Source organism: Trichosurus vulpecula, chromosome 5, assembly GCF_011100635.1.
Source record: "Trichosurus vulpecula isolate mTriVul1 chromosome 5, mTriVul1.pri, whole genome shotgun sequence".
NCBI classification, from domain to species: Eukaryota; Metazoa; Chordata; class Mammalia; order Diprotodontia; family Phalangeridae; genus Trichosurus; species Trichosurus vulpecula.
In genome coordinates, this window is record NC_050577.1 from 65,954,278 (window position 1) to 65,977,995 (window position 23,718).

Here is a 23,718-nt window from a genome sequence, read left to right on the forward strand (position 1 = left end):
TCAGAACTACAAAGTCAAGGAGAAAATACTGCAATCAGCCAAAAAGAAACAATACAAATATCATGGAACTACAGTCAGGATCATGCATGATCTTTCAGCTTCCACATTAAAAGACAGGAGAAATTGGAATATGATATTCCGAAGGGCAAAGGAGCTGGGACTAAACCAAGGATCAACTACCCAGCACAACTAAGCATAGTTTTTCAGGCAAGGAGATGGATTTTCAATAAAATAAGGGAATTCCAGACCTTTCTGATGAAAAGGCCAGAACTCAATGGAAAATTTGGTCTCCAAATACAAAAGTTGAGACATAAAAAGGTAAACAGGGGGAAAACCCCCACATACCTTATTAATCAATAAGGGCAAATTATTTGCATCTTTTTATAGGATTATATCATCATACGTATGTTTTATATATAGACATATATATGTCCGTCTTGAGAATGGTACAGCTATTATGATGATTGAAAGGGATACACATAGATTGTGAATGCCTGTATAAAATAATTGATATAAGGATAAAAAACGTAAGTAAGAGATGTAAAGGGAGGGCTATGAGAGAAGAGGTAAGGAGGTAGTGGAAAAGGGTAAATTACACCAAATGAAGAGGCACAAAATCATATTATAGTAGAGGGAAAGAAGGGAGGGAAAAGAGCAGTATTTGAGCTTCACTGTCATCTGATATGGTTCAAGAAGGGAATAACATACCCTGATAAGTATAGAAATCTAACTTGTCCTACAGGAAGCAGGAAGGGAAGAGGGAAAAAGGGAAGGGGAGTGGTCAGAAGGGAGGGGAGAAGTAGCAAGTGGGAAATGATAAGATAAGGGAAGGGAATAAAGAGGGAGGGTAAACTGAGGAAGGCAGCAGTCAAAAGCAAAACTTTGTTGAGGCGGGGCGGGGAAGGGGAAAGGGAGAAATAAAAGCATAAACAGGGGGAAATAGGATGGAGAAAAAGACACAGATAAAAATCATAACTGTGAATGTGAATGGGATGAACTCTCCCATAAAACGGAAGCAGATAGCAGAATGGATTAAAAACCATAATCCTACAATATGCTGTTTACAAGAAACACATTTGAAATAGGGGGATACACACAGGTAAAGGTAAAAGGCTGGAGTAAAATATATTGCTCCTCAGCTAAAGTAAAAAAAAGCAGGTGTAGCAATCCTAATCTCAGACAAAGCAAAAGTAAAGATAGATTTAATTAAAGAGATAAGGAAGGACATTACATCCTGCTAAAAGGCACCATAAACAATGAAGCAATATCATTGTTTAACATATATGCACCAAGTGGTAGGGCATACAAATTCTTAGAGGAGAGGTTAAGGGAGTTACAGGAAGAAATAGACAGCAAAACTATAATATTGGGAGACCCCAACCTCCCCCTTTCTGAACTTGATAAATCTAACCTCAAAATAAATAAGAAAAAAGTTAAGGAGGTAAACAGAATTTTAGAAAAGGCAGATATGATAGACCTCAGGAGAAAACTGAACAGGAATAAAAAGGAATATACTTTCTTCTCAGCAGTACATGGCACATACTCAAAAAGTGACCATGTACTAGGGCATAAAAACCTCACAATCCAGTGCAGAAAGGCAGAAGTAGTCAAAGCATACTTTTCAGATCATGATGCAATAAGAATTATTTGTAACAAAGAACCATGGAAAAATAAGCTAAAAATTAATTGGAAACTAAATAATCTAATTCTAAAGAATGAGTAGGCCAAAGAACAAATCAGAGAAACAATTAGTAACTTCATTCAAGAGAATGACAATAATGAAACAACATACCAAAACTTATGGGATGCAGCAAAAGCTTCTTAGGGGAAGTTTTATATCCCTAAATGCTTACATGAATCAAATAGGGGGAAAGGAGATCAATGATCTGGGCATACGGCTGAAAAAGCTAGAAAAAGAGCAAATTGAAAATCCCCAATTAAATACCAAATTAGAAATACTGAAAATTAAAGGAGAGATTAATAAAATTGAAACCAAGAAAACTATTGAATTAATAAATAAAACATAGAACTGGTTTTATGAAAAAAACCAATAAAATTGATAAACCTCTGGTCAATTTAATTTAAAAAAAGAAAGAAGAAAATCAAATTACCAGTATGAAAAATGAAAAGGGTGAGTTCACCTCTAATGAAGAGGAAATCAAAACAATAATTAGGAATTATTTTGCCCAATTGTATGCCCATAAATTTGACAACCTTAGAGATATGGATGAATACCTACAAAAACATAAATTTCCCAGGTTAACAGAAAAGGAAGTAAAATTTCTAAATAACCCCATCTCAGAAAAAGAAATTGAGCATGCCATGAATGAACTCCCTAGGAAAAAATCTCCAGGGCCAGATGGTTTTACATGTGAATTCTATCAAACATTTAAAGAACAATTAATTCCTATACTTTGTAGATTCTTTGGGAAAATAGGTGAAGAAGGAGTCCCACCAAATTCTTTTTATGACACAAATATGGTACTAATACCTAAACCAGAGTCAAAACAGAGAAAGAAAATTATAGACCAATTTCCCTAATGAATATTGATGCAAAAATTTTAAATAAAATATTAGCAAGAAGATTGCAGCAACTTATCATGAGAATAATACACTATGACCAGGTAGGATTTATTCCAGGAATGCAAGGCTGGTTCAGTATTAGGAAAATGATTAACATAACTGACCATATCAACAAAAAAACTAGCAGAAACCATATGATCATCTCAACAGATGCAGAAAAAGCCTTTGACAAAATACAACACCCATTCCTATTAAAAACCCTAGAAAGCATAGGAATAAATGGAACCTTCCTTAAAATTATAAATAGCATCTACCTAAAACCATCAACAAGCATTATTTGTAATGGGGATAAGCTAGATGCATTCCCAATAAGATCAAGGGTGAAACAAGGATGTCCATTATCACCCCTACTATTCAATTTGGTATTAGAAACATTATCTGTAGCAATAAGAGAAGAAAAAGGAATTGAAGGAATTAGAATAGGAAAAGGAGGAACTAAATTATCACTTTTTGCAGATGATATGATGATTTATTTAGAGAATCATGTAAAAAACTACTGGAAATAATAAACAACTTTAGCAAAGTTGCAGGATATAAAATAAACTCACATAAATCCTCAGCATTCCTATATATTACTAACAAAGCCCAATAGCAAGAGACAGAAAGAGAAATTCCATTCAAAGTTACTTTAGACACTATAAAATATTTGGGAGTCTATCTGCCAAGACAAACCCAAGGCCTATTTGAACATAATTATGAAACACTTTTCACGCGAATAAAGTCAGATCTAAATAAATGGAAAAATATCAGTTGCTCATGGTTAGGCCAAGCTAATACAATAAAAATGACAATTTTACCTAAATTAACCTATCTATTCAGTGCCATACCAATTGAACTACCAAAAAATTATTTTACTGGGCTGGATATAATAATAACAAAATTCATCTGGAAGAACAAGAGGTCTAGAATATCTAGGGTATTAATGAAAAGAAATGCTAGAGAAGGTGGCTTAGCCATACCCGATATTAAACTGTACTATAGAGCAGCAGTCATCAAAACTACCTGGTACTGGCTAAGAAACAGAGTTGTGGATCAGTGGAATAGGATAGGAACACAAGATGGAGAAGTCAACCACTAAAGCAATCTAATCTTTGATAAACCCAAAGAGGCCAGATTCTGGGCTAATAATTCACTATTTCACAAAAACTGTTGGGAAAATTGGAAAATGGTAGGGCAGAAACTGGGCATAGACCAATATCTTACACCATGTACCAAAATAAAGTCAAAATGGGTTCATGATTTAGGAGTAAAGGCTGATACTATAAGTAATTTGGGAGTGCAAGGAATAGTTTACTTATCAGATTTATGGAAAAGAAAAGAATTCATGACCCAACAAGAGATAGAGAGCATTACAAAATGCAAAATGGATAATTTTGATTATGTTAAATTGAAATGTTTTTATACAAAAAAAGTCAATGCAACAAAAATTAGGAGGGAAGCAGAAAATTGGGAGAAAATCTTTACAACTAGTGTATCTGATAAAGGCCTCATTTCTAAAATATACAGGGAACTGAGCCAAAAATATAGGAATACAAGCCAGTCCCCAATTGAGAAATGGTCAAAGGATATGAACAAGCAGTTTTCCGAGGAAGAAATTAAAGCTATCTATAGGCATATGAAAAAATGCTCAAAATCACTACTGATTAGAGAAATGCAAATCAAAACAACTCTTAGATACCACATCTCTCCTGTCAGATTGGCTAAAATAACAAAATGGGAAAATGATAAATACTGGAGAGGATGTGGGATAATTGGAACATTGTTACATTGCTGGTGGAGTTGTGAACTGATCCAGCCATTTTGGAGACCAATTTGGAACTACGCCCAAAAGGCTATAAAAATGTTCATACTCTTTGACCCAGCAATACCACTTCTAGGGTTGTATCCCAAAGAAGTCACACAAGCGGGAAAAGGACCCATATGTACAAAAATATTTCTAGCAGCTCTTTTTGTGGTAGCTAAGAATTGGAAATCGAAGGGATGCCCATCAATTGGGGAATGGCTGAACAAGCTGTGGTATGTGAAGGTAATGGGATACTATTGTGCCATAAGAAATGGGGATGATACGGACTTCATAACAACCTGGAAAAACGTACACGACATAATGCTGAGTGAGAGGAGCAGAGCCAGGAGAACATTATACACAACCACAGATATATGGATTCTGTGAGGACCAACCCTGACAGACTTCGCTCTTCTCAGCAACACAAGGTCCAAAGACAACTCCAAAGGACTCATGATAGAGAATGCTATCTACATCCAGAGAAAGAACTATGAAGTATGAATGCAGATTGAGGCACACTTCATGATAGCCTTTTCCCCCCTCCCTTTTTTTTTCCTTTTCTCCCTTCTGTTTTTGTTTTTGGGTTGTTTTTTTTTTATTTTGGTCCTGTTTGTTCTCTCGCATGATTCATTTCATTGATCACAGTTCTTCTCCATAACTTGACTAGTGTGTAAATTAATTCAATGCGAAGTTATACATGGAAGCTATATGGGATTCCATGCTGTCTAGGGGAGGGAGGGGGGAAGGGAGGGAAGAAAATCTGGAACTCAAAATTACGTGGAACCGAATGTTGTAAACTAAAAATAAAAATTAAAAGAAAAAGAAAATTTACTCATTTCTCCTTCTGTCTTTAAGAGTTTCATTCTCAGTTTATTTGCTTAGGAACTAATATTATACAGTCTTTCTCCTTTAGTTTTTTTAACTTTCAGTCTTTTTCTCATATACCCAGCAACTTGTCTCTGACTTTATTCCTCTCTCTGTTCTTACCTCCTTCTACTGTTGCACACACCTCCTGAGCCCAAATATCTGTCACCTCCTTGAGTTGTAGAGTATGGAGGCCAGCTAGTTCCCTGCCAAGTAAATTCCATGGGAGAGAGAACTAGCTCATTAAGATTTCAAGTTCTTTGGGGCGGGGTGGGGGGAGTGGAGAAGGGGTGGTGTAATCTGTTCCAAGATCTACCACTCAACTTCTTAGCCAGTACCAGAGTGTATTGATGACTACTACTTTGTAAAACAGTTTGAAATCTAGTACAGATAGGCCACCTTCTATACATTATTTTTATTGATTCCCTTGATATTCTTGACCTTTTCTTCTTCCAGATGAATGTTGTTGTTATTTCTTCTAGCTCAATAAAATAATTTTTAGTAGTTTGCCTGGAATGGCACTAAGGAAATTGATTTAGTTAGAATTGTCATTTTTTATTATATTGACTAGACCTACCCATGAACAATTAATATTTCTCCAATTGTTTTAATCTGACTTTATTTATGTGAAAAGTGTTTTATAGTTGTGTTCATATAGTTCCTGGGTTTGTCTTGGCAGGTATGATCTCAGTTATTTTATATTGTCTTTAGCTATTTTAAACTGAATTTCTCTTTCTATCTCATCCTGCTGGACTTTGTTGATAATACAAAGAAATGCTAATGATTTTTATAGGTTTATTTTATATCCTATAATTTTACTGAAGTTGTTAATTATTTCAATGAGTTTTTTAGTTGACTCTCTAGGATTCTCTATGTATGCCATCATATCATCTGCAAAGAGTGATAATTTTGTTTCCTCTTTGCCTAATCTAATTCTTTCAATTTCTTTTTCTCTTATTGCAATAGCTTTCATTTCTAGCACAATGTTAAATAAAAGTGATAATAATGGGCATCCCAGACTGTTTAATTCTGTTACAGATAAAGCTTGTTAGTGGTTTTAGATAGAAATTACTTATCATTTGAAGGAACGTTCCATTTATTCCTATTCTCTCTAGTAATTTAATAGAAATGTGTGTATTTTGTCTAAAGCTTTTTCTGCATCTATTGAGATAATCATATGATATTTTTTGTTGTTTTTGTTATTGATGTGGTCAGTTTTACTGATAGTTTTCCTAATATTGAACAAGCCCTGCATTTCTGATATAAATCCCACCAGGTCATTTGTGACATGTTGCTATAATCTCATTGCCAATATTTTATTTAAACTTTTTGCATCAGTATTGATTAGGAAAATTGGTTTATAATTTTCTTTCTCTGTCCTTGCTCTTCCTGTTTGGAGTAGCAGCACCATATTTGTGTCATAAAAGGAATTTGATTGGAGTCCTTCTTTGTCTATTTTTCTAAGTAATTTATATGGTATTGGATTTATTTGTTCCCTCTGATCCTTTAATGTAGAAGATGCTAAACCTTGTGTTGTCCTGACTGTGGCTCCATGATACTTGAATTATTTCCACTCAAAAAGTTAACTTTATAAAGTGTCAGCATGTAATGAGCTAATCCCCTCTCCTTCAAGCAACATTCAAATTCAAATCTACTGACTCCAATTCCAGTGCTCTTGGAACTACCTTACTCTGCTTTTTTTCTTTATATTGCTATTATGTAGGTCCAATATGTACCAAATATTTTTATTTATGCCACAGCTAAAGGAAGAGAGGATCTTTTGGACTTTTCTATGTATTACTTTCATTTAGTCTCAAAGAGAAGAATGTGACACCTAACCTACTCCAGTTCTCAAGACTTTTCTTTTTCCTCAGTCTGGGAGAACCTGATATGCTACAAAAGAGAAATGGTACTCCCTTCTTCAGCCTATCTCCTAGTTTTCCCTACTTCACAGATGTTGGTCGTCATAAATGGCAAGTCCAGTCATGTTATTCCCTTGTTCATAAAGATCCAACAGTTGCCCAGCAATAACTGAATTAAGTTCATATTTCCTAATCTACCTTTGAAGTCTCTCTACTTGCTGGCCCAACCCAAATTTCTAGCATTACTAACCTATTTCCCTAGACCATACCCAGGGCAAATGCTATTCCTGAACAGCTATGTCTTTCCCACCTCTGTGCCTTTGCTAATGCTTCCTCAGCCTGAAATAAGTTCCATCTCTGATTCACACACACACACACACCCGAATCAACACCACCACCTTTGCCATCTATACCCATTGAAATCCCAAACTTTCTTCAAGACCAAAATCAAATGCCATTTTCTTCACTAAACCTCCTTTCTCTGTATTATTAGATAAGCTTGGACTAAAAGATCTCCAAGTCTCTTCCATCACTAATATTCTATGGTTATACATATTAAAATATAAGGGTTTCCATCTGATTATCTCCTCAGCCATAAATCCTTAATAATAGTCCTTTTTTGTTTTCCTATCAGCATTGAGTCAAGCCAAATAACAAGTATTTTGTAGTGGAGCCCATTATGTTTCAAGTTACTCATCTCTGCCCTGTATGACCTATAACATAAGCACTTTAGTAGAATTTGACACAAGCAAATAGAAATGACAAATGCATTAGTTTGGACCTTAACCTTCAGTGGTTTCAGTGGAAGTCATATACAAAAACCACTTTTGAACTTTTCTGTTGCCATTTAAACTGTAATATGCTGTCTTCACGGCCTGTCTAATAGTAAAAACCATAAGCCTGCATGAGTCTGCCAAGGTAACCTTGAAGGAGAAAAAGCTTCATAATTTATAAAACTTAGGGTCCAACTTTTGTGCCTGGTAAACAGAATTGTCTATTATATACTCCTTAAGAGGTGACAAAACACTCTGCTTAGTCTTGCTCTTACAATGGCTATAGCTTACTTCAGCACTTTAGGGACTTGTAATTTCCTCAGTGTGGGAACTCGCTCCAACAGTGCAATGCAGGTGGCAGCCCTTTCAGCTCAGTCAAAAGTCTTTGTTAGTTGTCATGGCCAAAAACTTTTCATCTCCTGCTGGCCAGCTTCTGATAATGAGCCTCTCTGGCCATAACTATTGGACTAGGAGCTCTTTAAGAGTATGCACTGGCTTTGTGCCTTCTTTTCTATCCCCAATACTTAGAACAGTGCCTGGTACATAGCAGGTATTTAATAAGTGCTTATTCACTGTTTACTGAAAAACTTTATAACCAGAATGTAGACTTTAAGCCTATCATTGGCCTAGTTTCTTGAAACCTTTCCAACTTGATAAGACCAAGTATAGTTTGATAGGGCTTGTGATCCAGAGGTATAGCCTTTGAGAACAAAGGGTCACCTCTATGTCACAATGAAGTATCAGAGGAAAGATAAAGGCAGCTAGGTGATGCAGTGGGTAGAGCTCTGGACCTGTATTCAGAGAGACCTGGGTTCAAATCCTGATTCACATATTTATTAATGTGTGACCCTAGACAAGTGACTCAACCTCCTTCAGCCCCAGTTTCCTCATCTGTAAAATAGGAATAATCATAGCAGCAATAGTTCAGAGTTGTTATGTAGATAAAATGAAATAACATTTGTAAAGCACTGTGCAAATCTTAAATTTCTATGTGAATGCTAGCTATCATTATTAGATGTTTTATCATTTAAGTGATATGTTTTATCCCTCCAGGCTTCCACAAAAAAAAATGAGATGCCAGCTTTATGAATATACCTTACTTAAACAAATCCCTGCCTTGCCCCAGTGTTGGTATGTTGGTTCTTATGCTTTTTGCCGATTGTTATAGACTTCACATCCAAACTCCAGCTCCCTCATTCACAGCACCACACAGCTTCAATTTCATCAAAGTAGGAGACAATCCCATGTAACCTTCCCCCTTTTACCTCAAAATAACTGTTTTTACATCTTCCTCTCATATTTCCCTGATGAATCAGGGAATAAAAGAGCCCCTCTTTCCAAGACAGACCCCTCTACCTGTGCCTTCTCACATCTTCGGAGACCTTGTTTGACCAATTATTTCTTTATCCTGTGTCTTCAATCTATTCTTCTTCACTACATTCTCTTAAACCTACAGATATGCTCAGGCTTTCCTTATCATTTTAGGTTTATGTGTTTCATATGTACACATAAAATGTATACCTTCCATGATGTTTTATCCCCAAGGTATTGTTCTATTTCATACTTTGCTTTTTTTCATCAAACTTCTGGAGAGAGTAATGTACATTAACTACTTGACTCTTCTACTTCTTGACCTACTACTCACCACTTAGTATTTTGCAGTTTGGCTTCTGCCCCTGAAATTGGCTTCTTAAATGTCATCAGTGACCTCCTAACTGTCAGATCCAATGACTCTTCTTAGTCATCATCTTTCACTTGTCTGCAAGATTTGACTCATAATCATCTGCTTTCTTAAAACTCTATCTTAACTTCCATAAAGCTACCATCCTAACTCTCTAACTACTTTGCTACTGGTTCCTTTTCTTCTATATGACCCCTGAATATGGAGTTCAGTTGCCATTTGCGTTGTTTTTATTTGCATTATTTTAGTCATTGTGCATATTATTCTCCTGCTTCTGCTTACTTTACATCAGTTCAAATAGGGTTTCTAATGTTTCTCTGACTAGCCCTTACCTTTTATGACTCCTAGACATTTTCACCTGGATATCCCATTCATTTTTTAGACTCAACATGTCCAAAATGGGATTTCTTATCTTCCCTCCAAAAACTCTGCTTCCCTCTGTGCTGGTTTCTCTTGGTGGTACCACTATTATCCCAGTTGTCTATGCCAGAAAACTCAAAATCATCTTTGATTCCTCCCTCTCCTTCACCCCAATCTAGTCTTTACCAAGTGTTTTTTTTTTCATTTCTTTCTTTGCAGTGTCTCTGAAATATGCCCCCTCCTTTATATTCCCACTGCCACCAACCTCATTCAGAGCTTTCATATTTCCTGCCTGAATTTTGCAGTAGCTTCCTAAGTCATTTCCCATCCTCTAGTCTCTTCTTATCCAACCCCATCCACCACATATATCACTGCCAAAGTAATTGTTCCACAGAATCACTTTTATCACACAATTTCTACACACATTCGTTAACCTTCAAAGGAAAATCCAAGTACTCAACCAGGCATTTAAGACTCCCACTCTGGCCCCATTCTGCCTTTCAAGGTGATCTCTTATTATTGTCCATTGTGAACTCTATAGGGAGGTATTATGTTGTAGTGGAAGAAATGTTATATTTGACACCTAAAGACATAGAATCACATTCTAGCTCCGCCATTTAGTACCTTTGTGACCTTGGTGAGGTCACTTCACCTCTGGGCCTCAGTTTTCTCATCTATAAGATGAGGCTACAAAACCTTGAATGTCTCTTCCAGTTCAAAATCTTAATCCTATGACTCCAAACAATGGCAAATGAAAGATGAGACTGAAGAAACAAAGGTTCAAGCTTCCTAGCACATCAATTTATTAAGTGCTCAACAGATCATGACAAGGTCTCCTCAGCTTTGGCACTGGACCCTGAATACAAGGGTAGACAGATTTTTATGCATTAAAAACAATTGATCAGCTAATTAAAGAAAAAACAATTAACCAGGATGCAAAATTAGGTTTCTATTTGGAGGAAAGATTAGAGACTTTCCAAATTTGGAGGGGGAAAGTGAACAGGTGCAATTCCTTAAAATCAAAAAAGCAGTGTCTCACTTCCCCCATGTCTATATTCAGTCAATGGAGTATGGAAACAATAACAGATTGACTAGTACAGATTCAGCTTTCAAATAAGACATGTGAGTTGCTGAAGATGTATAATTATGAGAAAACCCCTTGCATTGGTCTTTGGATCTGACTGAGTTTCTGATTAGCATAACCTAAGTCCTTCAGCAGGTAGAAGTTGTCCAGCTTCCAAGCCAGGCAGAGCTAATTCAAACTATGCAGTAAAGTTTTCTTATAATTCCTACAATTAGGGGAATGGAGCCAGGATAGCAGGGTAAAAGCAGGGACTTGCTTGAGCTCTCCAAAAACCTGTAAAAATGACTCTAAACTAATTCTAGAGAAGCAGAACCCACAAAATGACAGAGGGAAACAAATTTTCAGTCCAAGATAACCTGGAAGGTTGACAGGAAAGGTCTTTTGCACCAGTCTGAGAAAAGCATCAGCACAGATGTGCTGGAGCAGGCCTCAGGTCATTGGATCACTGGCAGCTGTGGAAGTTTTCAGACTTCTCAACCCACAAATGCCAAAGACAACTTAAAATGTCAGTTTGAAAGATCTGTCAGATCTGGGTGAGAGAGGTGCAAGGTCTGGGCCCCAGCCCCAGGACAGCAGTGATAGCAGCAGCAGTCACTGCTTCCAGAGCTCTCAGCCCACAGATGGTGGGGGGATTGAGAGGCTGATTAGAGAAGGATTGTAGGGATCTCTTTGCTGGTGGTAGGGCAGGATTCTCTTGCTTTGTCCATGCCTGGATCTGGGTTGCAGTCCTGGGGCGAGGAGGAGCGCTGGCATGGCAAAGCTTGTGGCTGCGGTGGAGAAGGAATCTTCCTCACAGTTCCAAGGCAGAAAGAGTACTTACGGTCACACACAGACCAGATCACAGACCATGAGAGGCGTAAAGACCTCTCCTTTGATCATAAAAACTTGAAAGAACTGAAAATTTACAGGTCTCTAGAACTATCTCTGAAAACAGTTACCCAAAACCTCTGAAGTTTGGGACACTACACCATCCATACTGGAAGCAGAGACCTACCTTAACAAAAATCTAAAAAGTCAGGTAATTGGCTAGAAAAATGAGCAAACAGTGGGGGAAAAATCAGCCTATAGAACCAAAGGAATGAAAAAAATGGAAAACAATGTGAAATATCTCATTGGAAAAACCACTGACCTGGAAAATAGATCCAGGAGAGATAATTTAAAAATTATTGGACTACCTGAAAGCCATGATCAAAAAAGAGCCTAGATGTCATCTTTCAAGAAATTATCAAGGAAAACTGCCCTGATATTCTAAAGTCAGAGGGTAAAATAGAAATTGAAATAATCTACCTATTGCCTCTTGATACAGATCCCAAAAAGAAAATTCCTAGGAACATTGTTGCCAAATTCCAGAGCTCCCAGATCAAGGAGAAAATACTGCAAGCAGCCATAAAGAAACAATTTAAGTATTATGGAAACGCAATCAGGATAACACAAGATTTTGCAGCTGCTACATTAGGTGATAGGAGGACTTAGAATATGATATTCCAGAGGTCAAAGGAGCTAGGAATAAAACCAAGAATCACCTACCCAGAAAAATTGAGTATAATCCTTCAGGGGTAAAAATGGACATTCAGTGAAATAGAAAACTTTCAAGCATTCTTGAAGAAAAGACCAAAGCTGAATAGAAAATTTGACTTTCAAATCAAGAGAAGCATGAAAAGGTAAACAGGAAAAAGGAATCATGAGGGACTTATTAAAGTTGAATTGTTTGCATTCCTGCAGGGAAAGATGATGTTTGTAACTCATGAGGCCTTTCTCAATATTAGGGTAGTTGGAGGGAATGCATGTGTATAGATAGATATAGATATAGATACAGATATAGATATGGATATAGATATAAATGTGTGTGTAGATATAGATAGACATATGGATATAGATATATAGACAGAGGGCACAGGGTAAGTTGAATATGAAGAGGGATGATATCTGAAAAATAAAATTAAAGGATGAGAGAGGAATGTACTGGGAGATGGAGAAAGGTAGAGATAGAATGGAGTAAATTATCATAAAAAAGGCAAGAAAAAGTTTTTATAATGGAGAGGAAGATGGGTGAAGTGAGAGGCAATGAGTGAACCTTACTCTCATCAGATTTGGCTTTGGGAGGAAATAACATACACATTCGATTGGGTATGAAAATCATGAAAGTAGGGGTAAGGTGTTAAGAGACGGGGGGATGATAGAAGGAAGGGCAAATGGAAGGAGGGAGTTATCAGAAGCAAACACTTTTTAAGAGGGACAGTGTCAAAGGAGAGAATAGAATAAATGGGGGGGTGGGATAGGATGGAGGGAAATATAGTTAGTCTTTAACAACATGACTATCATGGAAGTGTTTTGCATAACTACACATGTATAACCTATATTGAATTGCTTGCCTACTCAATGAGGGTAGGTGGAGAGGGAGGAAGAGAGAGAGTGAGGAACTCAACATTTTAAAGACAAATATTAAAAATTGTTTTTACATGAAACTGGGAAATATGATATACAGGCAATGGGGTACAGAAAGCTATCTTGCCCTATGGGAAAATAGAAAGGAAAGGGATAAGAGAAGTGGGGTGGGGTAGTGATAGGAGGCAGGGAAGATTGGGGGAAGGTATAATCACAATGCACACCATCTTGGGATGGGGGAAGGTAGAGAATAGAAAGGGTCATGAGCTACCTCCCAAATTGAGTTACTGGATAGGGTCAGTGTGGTTCACTTAATTCTTACGACCACTTGCTGTTCTAATCCACTCATAACCAAACTGTTGAATTGAGTATTTCACAAGCGTATCTTAGGGTTTTCTATCTCCATGCCTTTAATTTTGCTACTTTTCTGCCAGTAATGCACACATACACACACACACACACACACACACACACACACACACGTATGTTTCAGACTTGTTGAACTTCTTTTTTTTTGCTTGTTTGTTTTGTTTTTTGTTTTTTGGCAGGGCAATTGGGGTTAAGTAACTTACCCAAGGTCACACAGCTAGTACATGTGTCAAGTGTCTGAGGCTGGATTTGAACTCAGGTCCTCCTGACTCCAGGGCTGGTACTCTACTCACTATGCCACCTAGCTGCCCTGACTTATTGAAATTCTACCCATCCTTTCTGGCTCAGCTCAAATGTTCCCTCCTCCATAAAGCCTTCTCTGATCTTTACAGCTAGAAATGCTCTTACCCACCTCTGAAATCCAGAGTTCCACTTTTATGACACTTATCTTGAACAAGCACTTCAGATGTACAATTAACAGACCTTAGAATTGAATTGGGGAACATGCGCAAGCTGGCTAACATTTGGAAAATGGTACATCACCTTCAATGATTTTTATTTTCCCTGGTACACAAAAATATCTTTCTAGTACCCACAGCCTTCTGATGATATTTGGCTGCCAATCATGAAATGCCATGCCCTAGCCTCCAAAAAACTAAAATTGCAGGTCACCCAAAGGGCAATGGAAAGACACATGTTAGGCATTGATAGGCTATAGTATACTACAAGTGGCTATTTGCACAAAAGAAGTAACATCAAAATATCATTAAAGAGCTGTATGACTAGAAAAGAAGTTAGGCCAATTTGATGGCAATAGACAACCAATCTGTCCAAAATGCCATATTGTGTCCATATCATGTTAAAAGAATTAGTGAAAAGTGCACAGAACATTGGGTGGATGCCATGAACCTTAAGGGAAGAAAAGGCAACATGGATAAAAGCCAAATAGGGTGAAGTTATGTTTGTGATCTGTGCTACTGGAGGGAGTACCCAAATGGATGAGATCACAAATCCATTGTACACATGAACACAGCCTTAAGGAAATTGAAATAGCCTGCATTATTCACAACTCTGTTATAAGTCAGTTAAGTTAGTTTTTCATTGAAACTTTCATTATTTTTAAACTTTCAACAGAAATTTATTTAGCATCAAAATTGTATGAGACAATGAGGGCATGGTGTTAGAGTCATGGTTCAAGACAGAAGAAAACAAAAAACCTGGCCCCTGCCCAAAAAGATTTCAAAGTAACAACAGGAGGTAGCAGGAACAATACTGAATCTGGAATCAGATGAGCTAAATTCAAATCTCACCTCTGATTCTTGTTTATCTTCTTATTGTCCTGGTCAAGTCACTAATTTCTCAGCCCCAGCTTTCTCATCTGTTGTGTACTAGCTCTATGGTCTGTCCATAAAACTGTATGACATACTCTCAACAAAAAGATAGTCTTCATCCATGAAAACATCCATTTGTTTCTTTGTTTTCATATGGATTGTCAGACCAAATTCTTTTGAAGTGTTATAAATTTCATTCATGAGATTCTCTGATATTCTAGACTTTGTTATAACCCATCAACCTAATACCATCTGCTAATCAAGGATTTGGAGTATCTTTCCATCCATAAGGAATTCCTCTCCCAATGGAACTTTGTACTAGATATCCTCCATGACAGTGGCAAACACCCTTGATAACTTTCAACCTCCCTATCCTGTGCTTCACTTGATATTGGTAATTTGGATTATCATTGTGTAACAACAATGCTGCTAGCAGCTGCTGTAGGGGTGTAAGACTCAACAAGACCAGCAACAAGAGCTGCCAGCACAGGTTCTTTGACCTGCTTTTCTAAGGAAAGCAACTTTAAGGGCTTAACAATCTCACTTTAATCAAACATGCATATATCATTCACTTAGTTCAGGGAGGAAAGCCAGCACCCTGAACTTCAGAGCAAATACAAATAGAAATTACAAACGAGATATCAACAAATCAAATAACACAATTCAACAGACAGGTTTTGTCTTATCAAGACATTACATATAAAGTTACCAAAAAGAGAAGCACCATTATCTGGGTTTTCTTCAAAGATGGGGGGACGCTCCAGCAGCTACCCAGAGTCTCCACATCAACATTCTTCCAGTGAGTGAGAGCCCCAAACAAAATGCTAACCTCTGAGTTTATATAGCCTCCTTAGGACCGGAAGACTTCACACCTAATCAGCAAAAGGGTGTGGGCCTGGGACTTAGCACCTAGCAAGACTTAATCAAAGGTGATTGATTACTTTAGCATTCTAAAAGAGAAAACAGTAAAAAAAAAGCCCCACCTTAATTCATATTACACATTGAAATAAGTTATCTCTAGTGTTCTATCAAGGAATCTTATGTGATCTCAACTATATGCATAAAGAACCCCTTGATAAATGAGTCATTTGTTCTGCTGCATACATTCTTTTTAGTCAACAAACAATAAGCACCATGGGTTTTTCTGTGTTAGACATAGGAAACAGAGAAGAAGAAGGATACAAAAACAAATAAGACACTGGTCTCAGCCATCATGGATCTCATAATCTAGAAGGGGGACACAATGCATATGATTATGAGGATCAAATGAAAAAAACCTATAAAATACTTTGTATCATAAAATTCTATATAAATGGTATCTTGTTTTTATCATTATAAGTTACTCTAATATAAAATATATCACAGGGAGTATATCAAAGAATTGCAAAGTGCTCTTCAACACCTAAGGAAGGGAAGGTATTTCCAATTTTGAGGGAGAATGGAAGGAAGAAAGACATCAAAGAAGACTTCATGGAAGGCATAGAATGTGATCTAAGTACTGAAGGATGGGTAGGATTTTCACAGGTAGATATGGAAGATATTCCAAGTAAAAGGGACAATGGGACCTTTTATAATGGGAGTGGGAAAGTGAGGAATGACAAGTAGTCCAATTTGACTACGTGGCAGGGAGTAGTGTACAATAAAACTGGAAAGGTCTGGTGGTAGCACCATGTTATGGAGTGCCTTAAGGGTCAAGCTGTGGAATTGAAATTTATTCAGTTGAGAACTGAAAACCAGTGAAGTGTTCTGAATAAAGGAGTGATATGAACACATCTGTGTACATCTAACAGCATTATATGCAATATGAGATGGAGAGGAGCAAACATCAGAGGCAGGAAAACCAGTAAGAAGGCTATTCAAACATTTCAGGTGAGTAATAATGAAGACCAAAGGGTATTAGCAATGGGGACAGAGAGGAGGGGTCAGATGTAAGAACTATTTCAGAGGTAAAAATCAATTATACATGACAACTGATTGGATGCGGGAATTGAAGGAGAGAAGAGAATCAAAGATAAATCTAAGGTTTCCCATGATTATAGAATTTAGAGCTGGAAAAGACTTGGATGCTATCTAGTCTAACTGCCTTCATTTCACAGATGAGAAAAACTGATCCATAGAGGTTAAGTGACAGATCCAGGTCCTACAAATAGTAACTTGCAAAGCTAGAGTTCAAAACCAGGTCCTCTGACTTCAAATCCTTTAAAAAGGCTACTGAATAAATGCTGGTACCATTTAACAAGAGAGAAATCAGAAAGTTGAACAGATTTGCAGGAAAAGATACAAGTTCAGGTTTGGACATGATAAGTCTAATATTATCATTAATGAAATTCCCTTCATCATATTGCAGCTGTCACCTTGTTGATTGAAAATTTATGAAAATGTCTGTTTCTAAAGATGTCAAATGGCATTTCAAGTTTGAATAATGGATTTAACTTGCATGAGATCTCCTTCGTCCTTGATCAGATCAAAATTCTATAAATTCTTGAAGTATGATTTACTAAGCATTTAAGCATCATCATGTCTCATCTTCATTCTAAAAGTCTTTAAGATATTTGTATGTCTTTTGCATAAAAATAAGACTTCCATTAGTTGCTGTACGAAACATTCTATCTACAGAAGAGCTAGCAGCACTGTGGGGGGAAATAAAAAGATGCTCCTAGATTAAGGATATTGTCATAGGAAAGGAATTTTATTATAATATGCACACAATGAATTTTCAAAAAATTGCTATTGAGTGCTCTCCTATCCACTAACATATGAACTAAGTCACTAAACATATTTTTCCAAGAGAAAACAGAAACTTGTAACTAAATTGTTTTTTCAATGTATTTTTACCTATTATAGAATGAATATCTAAATGAAGAGGTTGATGCTAGAGTTATTGAATACGAAGATAATCGGCCTATCTTAGATATGTTTCTGGAGAAACCAATGGGTTTGCTCTCTCTACTTGATGAAGAAAGTCGATTCCCTAGGGCTACTGATCAGACCCTTGTTGGTAAGTGAATTTTGCACAGTGAACTTTTAGTCAAATACCCTTTCCTTTCAACAGTATCTCTCTCTAAATTTCATTGTGGCTCTAAAATACTCTGGTTCTATGTTACTATATGAAGTCATTAATTCCACATTCTCCCAACAGTCAGATTTCTGACAACCTGATTCATTTACAGTACAACCTGGAAGTGTGGAAATAGTTGATATACAAAGTCCATGCACTTTAATTTGCAAGGAATGGCCATGGCTACTTTATTTTAATAGATAGATAGATAGATATAATTTGTTTTTAACATTCTTTTTTCTTTTAATTTTGAGTTCCTCACTCCTATCCCTTCCTTACCTACTGAGAAGTCAAGCAATATATAAGCCATGTGAAATCATGCAAAACATATTTCCATATTAGCTATGTTACCAAAAAAAGCAAGAAAAATAAAGTGAGAAAATTAGACTTCAATTTGTACTCAGGGTTCATAAATTCTCTCTCTGAATGTGGATAACATTTTTCATCATGAGTTCTTCAGAATTGTCTTGGATCACGGTATTGATTAGAGTAGCTAAGTCTTTCACGTCTGATCGTTACAAAATTTCTGGTACTGTGTACAAAGATTTCCTGGTTCTGCTCACCTCACTTTGGAACAGTTCATGTAACTCTTCCCAAGTTTTTTTTTTCCAAAATCATCCTTCTCACCATTTCTTATAACTCAATAGTATTCCATCTTAATCATGTACCACAACTAGTTCAAGCATTACCCAATTGAGGGACATCACCTCTATTTCCAATTTTTTGCTACCATAAGAAGGGTTGCTATAGAAATATTTTTGTGCAGATGGGTCCTATTCCCTTTTCTTCGATCTCTTTGGGATATAGGCCTAGTACTGGTATTGCAGGGTCAAAGAGTATATGCACAGTTTTATGGCCCTTTGGGCATAGCACCAAATTATTCTCCAGAATTGTTGGAGCAGTTTACAAGTCCACCAATGGTGCATTAGTGTTCCTATTTTCTCATACCCTCCAGCATTTATCATTTTCCTTTTCCACCATATTAGCCACTCTTATAAGTGTGAGTTATTTTAATGTGTAGAGTTTAATTGCAGAGTTGTTTTAATGTGCATTTCTCTAATCAATTGTGATTCAGAGCATTTTTATATAACTATGGGTAGTTTTGGTTTCCTCTCAAAATTGTCTGTTATTATCCTTTGACCATTTATCCATTGGTAAATGGCTTTTACTTTTATAAATTTACCTCAGTTCTCTATATATCTTGAGAAATGAGGCCTTTATCAGAGAAACTTGCTGTAAACATTTTTATTACTTCATTGTCTATATCAAAATGTAGTCTCCCTGATTGTTTCTTTTAATTAGGTTTATTTTTGCTTTTGCTTTGTCTGAAATTGTGATTTCAACTCCTGTCTTTTTTACATCAGCCGAAGCACAGTAGATTCTGCTCCTGCACCTTAGTTTAACTCTGTATGTGTCTTTCTGTTTTGTGTGTTTCTCATAAACAACATATTGTTGGATTCTGGTTTCTAATCCGTTCCGTTATCTGCTTCCATTTTATGGGCGAGTTCATCTCATTTACATTCATAGTTATGATTGCTGTGTATTTCCCTCCATACTATTTTCTTCTGTTTATCCTTTTCTATCTTTTTACCCTGTCCCTCCTCAAACATCTGTTTTGCTTTTGTCTACTACCTTCCTTAACCCACTCTCCTTTTTATCACCTCCCCACTTTCTCTTATCCCCTTCCCCTCTTACTTCCCTGTAGGGTAAGATAGCTTTCTATACCCAACTGTGCATGTGTGTGTGTTCCTCTCTATTATAAAAGCTCTTCCTTGTGTGCCTCTTTCATGTGAGATAATGTTCCCCTCTCCCTTCTTCTTCTCCCTTCCCCCTTTTCCCAGTATATCCCTGTTTCTCACTCCTTCATTTTTCTAGATCATCCCAACCTAATAGATTCATACTCATGCCTTCTGTCTATGTTTAATCCTTCTAACTGCCCTAATAATAACAAAATTTTTAGGATTTACATGAATAATCTTCCCCTATAGGACTGTAACTTTAACTTTATTAAGTCTTTTATTATTTCTCTTTCCTGTTTACCTCATTGTGCTTCTCTTGAGTCTTGTATTTGAAAGTCAAATTTTCTAATCAGCTCTGGTCTTTTTATCAGGAATGCTTGAAAGTCCTGAATTTCAGTAAATGTCCATTTCTTCCCCTGAATGATTATATTCAGTTTTTCTAGGTAGGTGATTCTTGGTTGTAATCCTAGCTCCTTTGCCCTCCAGAATATCATAGTCTAAGCTCTCTGCTCTTTTAATATGGAAGTTGATAAATCTTGTGTGATCTTGACTATAGCTCCACAATATTTGAATGGTTTCTTTTTGGCTGGTTGCAGTATTTTCTCCTTGAATTGGGAGGTCTGGGATTTGGCTATAATATTCCTGGGAGTTTTCATTTTGGGATCTCTTTCAGGGGTGATCAGTGGATTCTTTCAATTTCTATTCTGCTCTCTGAATCTAAGATATCAGGGCAATTTTCCTTTATAATTTTTTGAAATACAATGACTAGATTCATTTTTAATGATGCCTTTCAGGTAGTCTAATAATTATTAAATTATCTTTCTTCAATCTAATTTCCAGGTCCATTCTTTTTCTGATTATATATTTCATATTTTCTCCTCTGTTTTTCATGCTTTTGATTTTGTTGTATTGTTTGTTAATTTCTCATGGAGTCAATAGCTTCTACTTGCCCAAATCTAATTTTTAAGAAATTATTTTCCTCAGTGAGCTTTTGTACTTTTTTTTCCATTTGGCCTATTCTGTTTTTTTAAGGAGTTCTTTTCTTCAGTAGTGCCTTTTTTACCAATCTGTTAATTTTCTTTTTCATAATTTTCTTGCATCACTCTCATTTTTTCCCAGTTTTTCCTCTACAACTATTATTTCTTTCTTTAATGCTTTCAGGGATTCTTGTTGGGCTTGCGTCCAAAACAAAAACATTTTTCTTAGAAGCTGTTGTAGCTGTTTTCATGTTGTCTTCTTCCGAATTTATATTTTAGTCCTTCCTGCCACCATAGTAGCTTTTTATGGTCAAGTTATTTTTGTTGTTGTTTGCTTATATTCTAGTCTATTTCTTGACCTTGAACTTTATGTTAAAATTGGGCTCTGCTCACCTGAGGGTGGGGAGGCACTGTCCCAAGCTTGAGGCTTTTTTCATGCTGCTGTTTTCAGAGGGAGTTCTGTGGTCTCCAAGTTTCCAGTGCTCCCAGGGTGGTATGATCCAGGGAGAATTGTAGTCATTGCTTTCCTGGTCTGCATTCTGGTCTTTACCAGAAAGGTCTCAGGTTCCCATGCAGTTACAAGCACTAGTGCTCCACTCTGGCCTAGAACTGTGACTAGGATCCCTGCTCCTTTGTGGCCAATCACAAGCATTCCTCTCTACCGATTTTAATTTTATATGTTATTCTTAAGTTGTTTGGAAGGGAATGTTGGTAGAGTTATGCTGGGTTTCTTCCTCTACTCCTCTATCTTTGCTTCACCTCCTCCCCTCCAATTGCCATGGCAGCTTTTAACTGGGCCTTTTCTAGGTCCTGAGAATTATCTGATCCAAAATTAGAAGCCATAAGGAAAGGGGTACAGCATTGGTAGAAGCCCAAAAATGATGAAAATTGACAGCTAAGAGTGAAAGATGCCACTGGCAGCAGAATAGTCAGTAAATACATATTAAATGCCTACTATGTACCAGGCACTGTGCTAAATGCTAGGGATACAGAAAAGAAAAAGTAACAGAATGACATAATCTTCAGTAACCTGGGGTCGTTTAGTTTAGATTCAAACAATCCTATGCAAATACATGGTCCATGAATGCATTATTATATCATATATACCACAATATAATCAGACATATAATGAAAATCGTGGGACATTAAGAAAAGATTAAAGCACATTTTGGCACACTCAGCTTAAGAGGTAGATGAAGTGTGAAATAAATTTTGAAAGCATTCCACCAAATGTGATTTCTTTTTAATTTCAGTATTCAAAGGAAAAATCTTTAGTTATCTTCTCAAAAAAAAAACCACTTGTGGATAATCTCCTTCCTCAATGATGCCAGATAAGTGATGTTGGGGTAGACTTATATTCCACTTTCATTCTATGTGGTTAAAATCTAGGGTTTATTTCTCTCATCGACTTTTGATAGTACATTTTGAAACACAACATTAATCGTTGTAACTCATATTTGCATCGCACTTTCCAAAGGGTTTCCCTCACAACAACTCTGTGAGGTAGGTAATGCAGATATCATTATACCCATTTTACAGATGAGATGGGTCCCATGGCTATTGACAGTAGAGTCAGAATTTAAAAGTTTTTCTGACTCCGAGCCTGATCCTTTCTCTCGAAGTCTCAGTTGGAACTTCCTATGCTGTTCCTTTAGTTGGCTGTCTAATAAGACTGAATGTGAAAAGGAAAGGAGGATGCCTTCCCAGTCAACTGAGGTTGGACAAAGGAGCTTCAAGGCATTCACTTTACTATAAGTAAAGCAGTTTCTTCTGGAAAGTATGGAAGTAGGTGCAGTAGGTGCTTTGTCTTGGTGTGTTGTTTTTTTTTTATTTCAATGTTGAAAGGAATAAGTTTTAGTTATCCTCTCAAAAAGCATCTCTTACAAACATCTCCTTCCTTAATGATGCTTCCTTAATGATTTTATGGCTGAGTACCATAGAAATTTTGCTAACCTCTTCCAACAGTATGGTTTTGGGGTTGGTTTTTTTTACAACTACATCTCCCCCCCACAACTTAAATAAAAGTAAACATTAGATTTGTCAAGTTTCTAGTCTATGAATATGAATAACATTTTACTAGTTAATTTTTAAAAATAAAAATTCCACAATTAACCAGCATCAGCAGTCTATCTACTACAAAGGATCTCCACCTAGAATCTGTGGATTTAGATTCTTAATATTTTGATAATTGTATTACAATCTAATTAGTTTCCTTTGAATTTTATTTTGTGCATTTAAAACATTATTCTGGGGGCCTTGGAGTCAGGAGGACTTGGGTTCAAATCCAACCTCAGACATTTAATAGCTGTATGACCCTAGACAAGTCACTTAACCCCAATTGCCTCAAAAAAATCACTCTGAGACAGGATATTTAGGCTTCACCAGATTTCCAGAGTTCAAAAACACATAAAATGATTAGGAACCCTTGCTACTGTTCACATAAAAATAACTCTGGGCTTAAATCAGGAACCTAGAATCAAATCCCAGCTTCCAGTATTGTTTAGCTGGGTGGCCGTGTACAAATCAGTTGCCTCATTTGGAAAATGAGGATACCTGAACTATTGACTTCACAGACTTACTGTGAGGAAAGCACTATGTAACCTTTAAAGTGCTATACAAATGCAAGGCATTTTATCATTAAATTAAATTACTACCTTCTAAGAATTCAAAATAATTTTCAGCATTTTCTGTAAGGAATAGCCATTGGATGAAACCTCTGTGAAGCTTTGAGGTCAAAGATCTCAAGTTCTGGCTCAGCACTTAATATCTAAAGAGAACTGTGTAGTTTTCCTGCCTTTGGTTACTATTGTCATTGAATTAATATTGTCTTAAATCTGAAAAAAAAAACTCCACAGTCATCTAGGGAAAC

At 36.6% G+C, this 23,718-nt stretch overlaps 1 protein-coding gene across 1 annotated transcript in view; it reads left to right on the forward strand.

Moving 5' to 3' along the window:
• MYO3A (myosin IIIA) overlaps positions 1–23,718 on the forward strand; it is a 265,783-nt gene that overhangs the window by 170,077 nt on the left and 71,988 nt on the right. Inside the window, exon 19 of the mRNA XM_036761365.1 lies at positions 17,920–18,073. Coding sequence (XP_036617260.1) covers positions 17,920–18,073 — 154 coding nt within the window. The remainder of the gene's footprint in view (positions 1–17,919; positions 18,074–23,718) is intronic.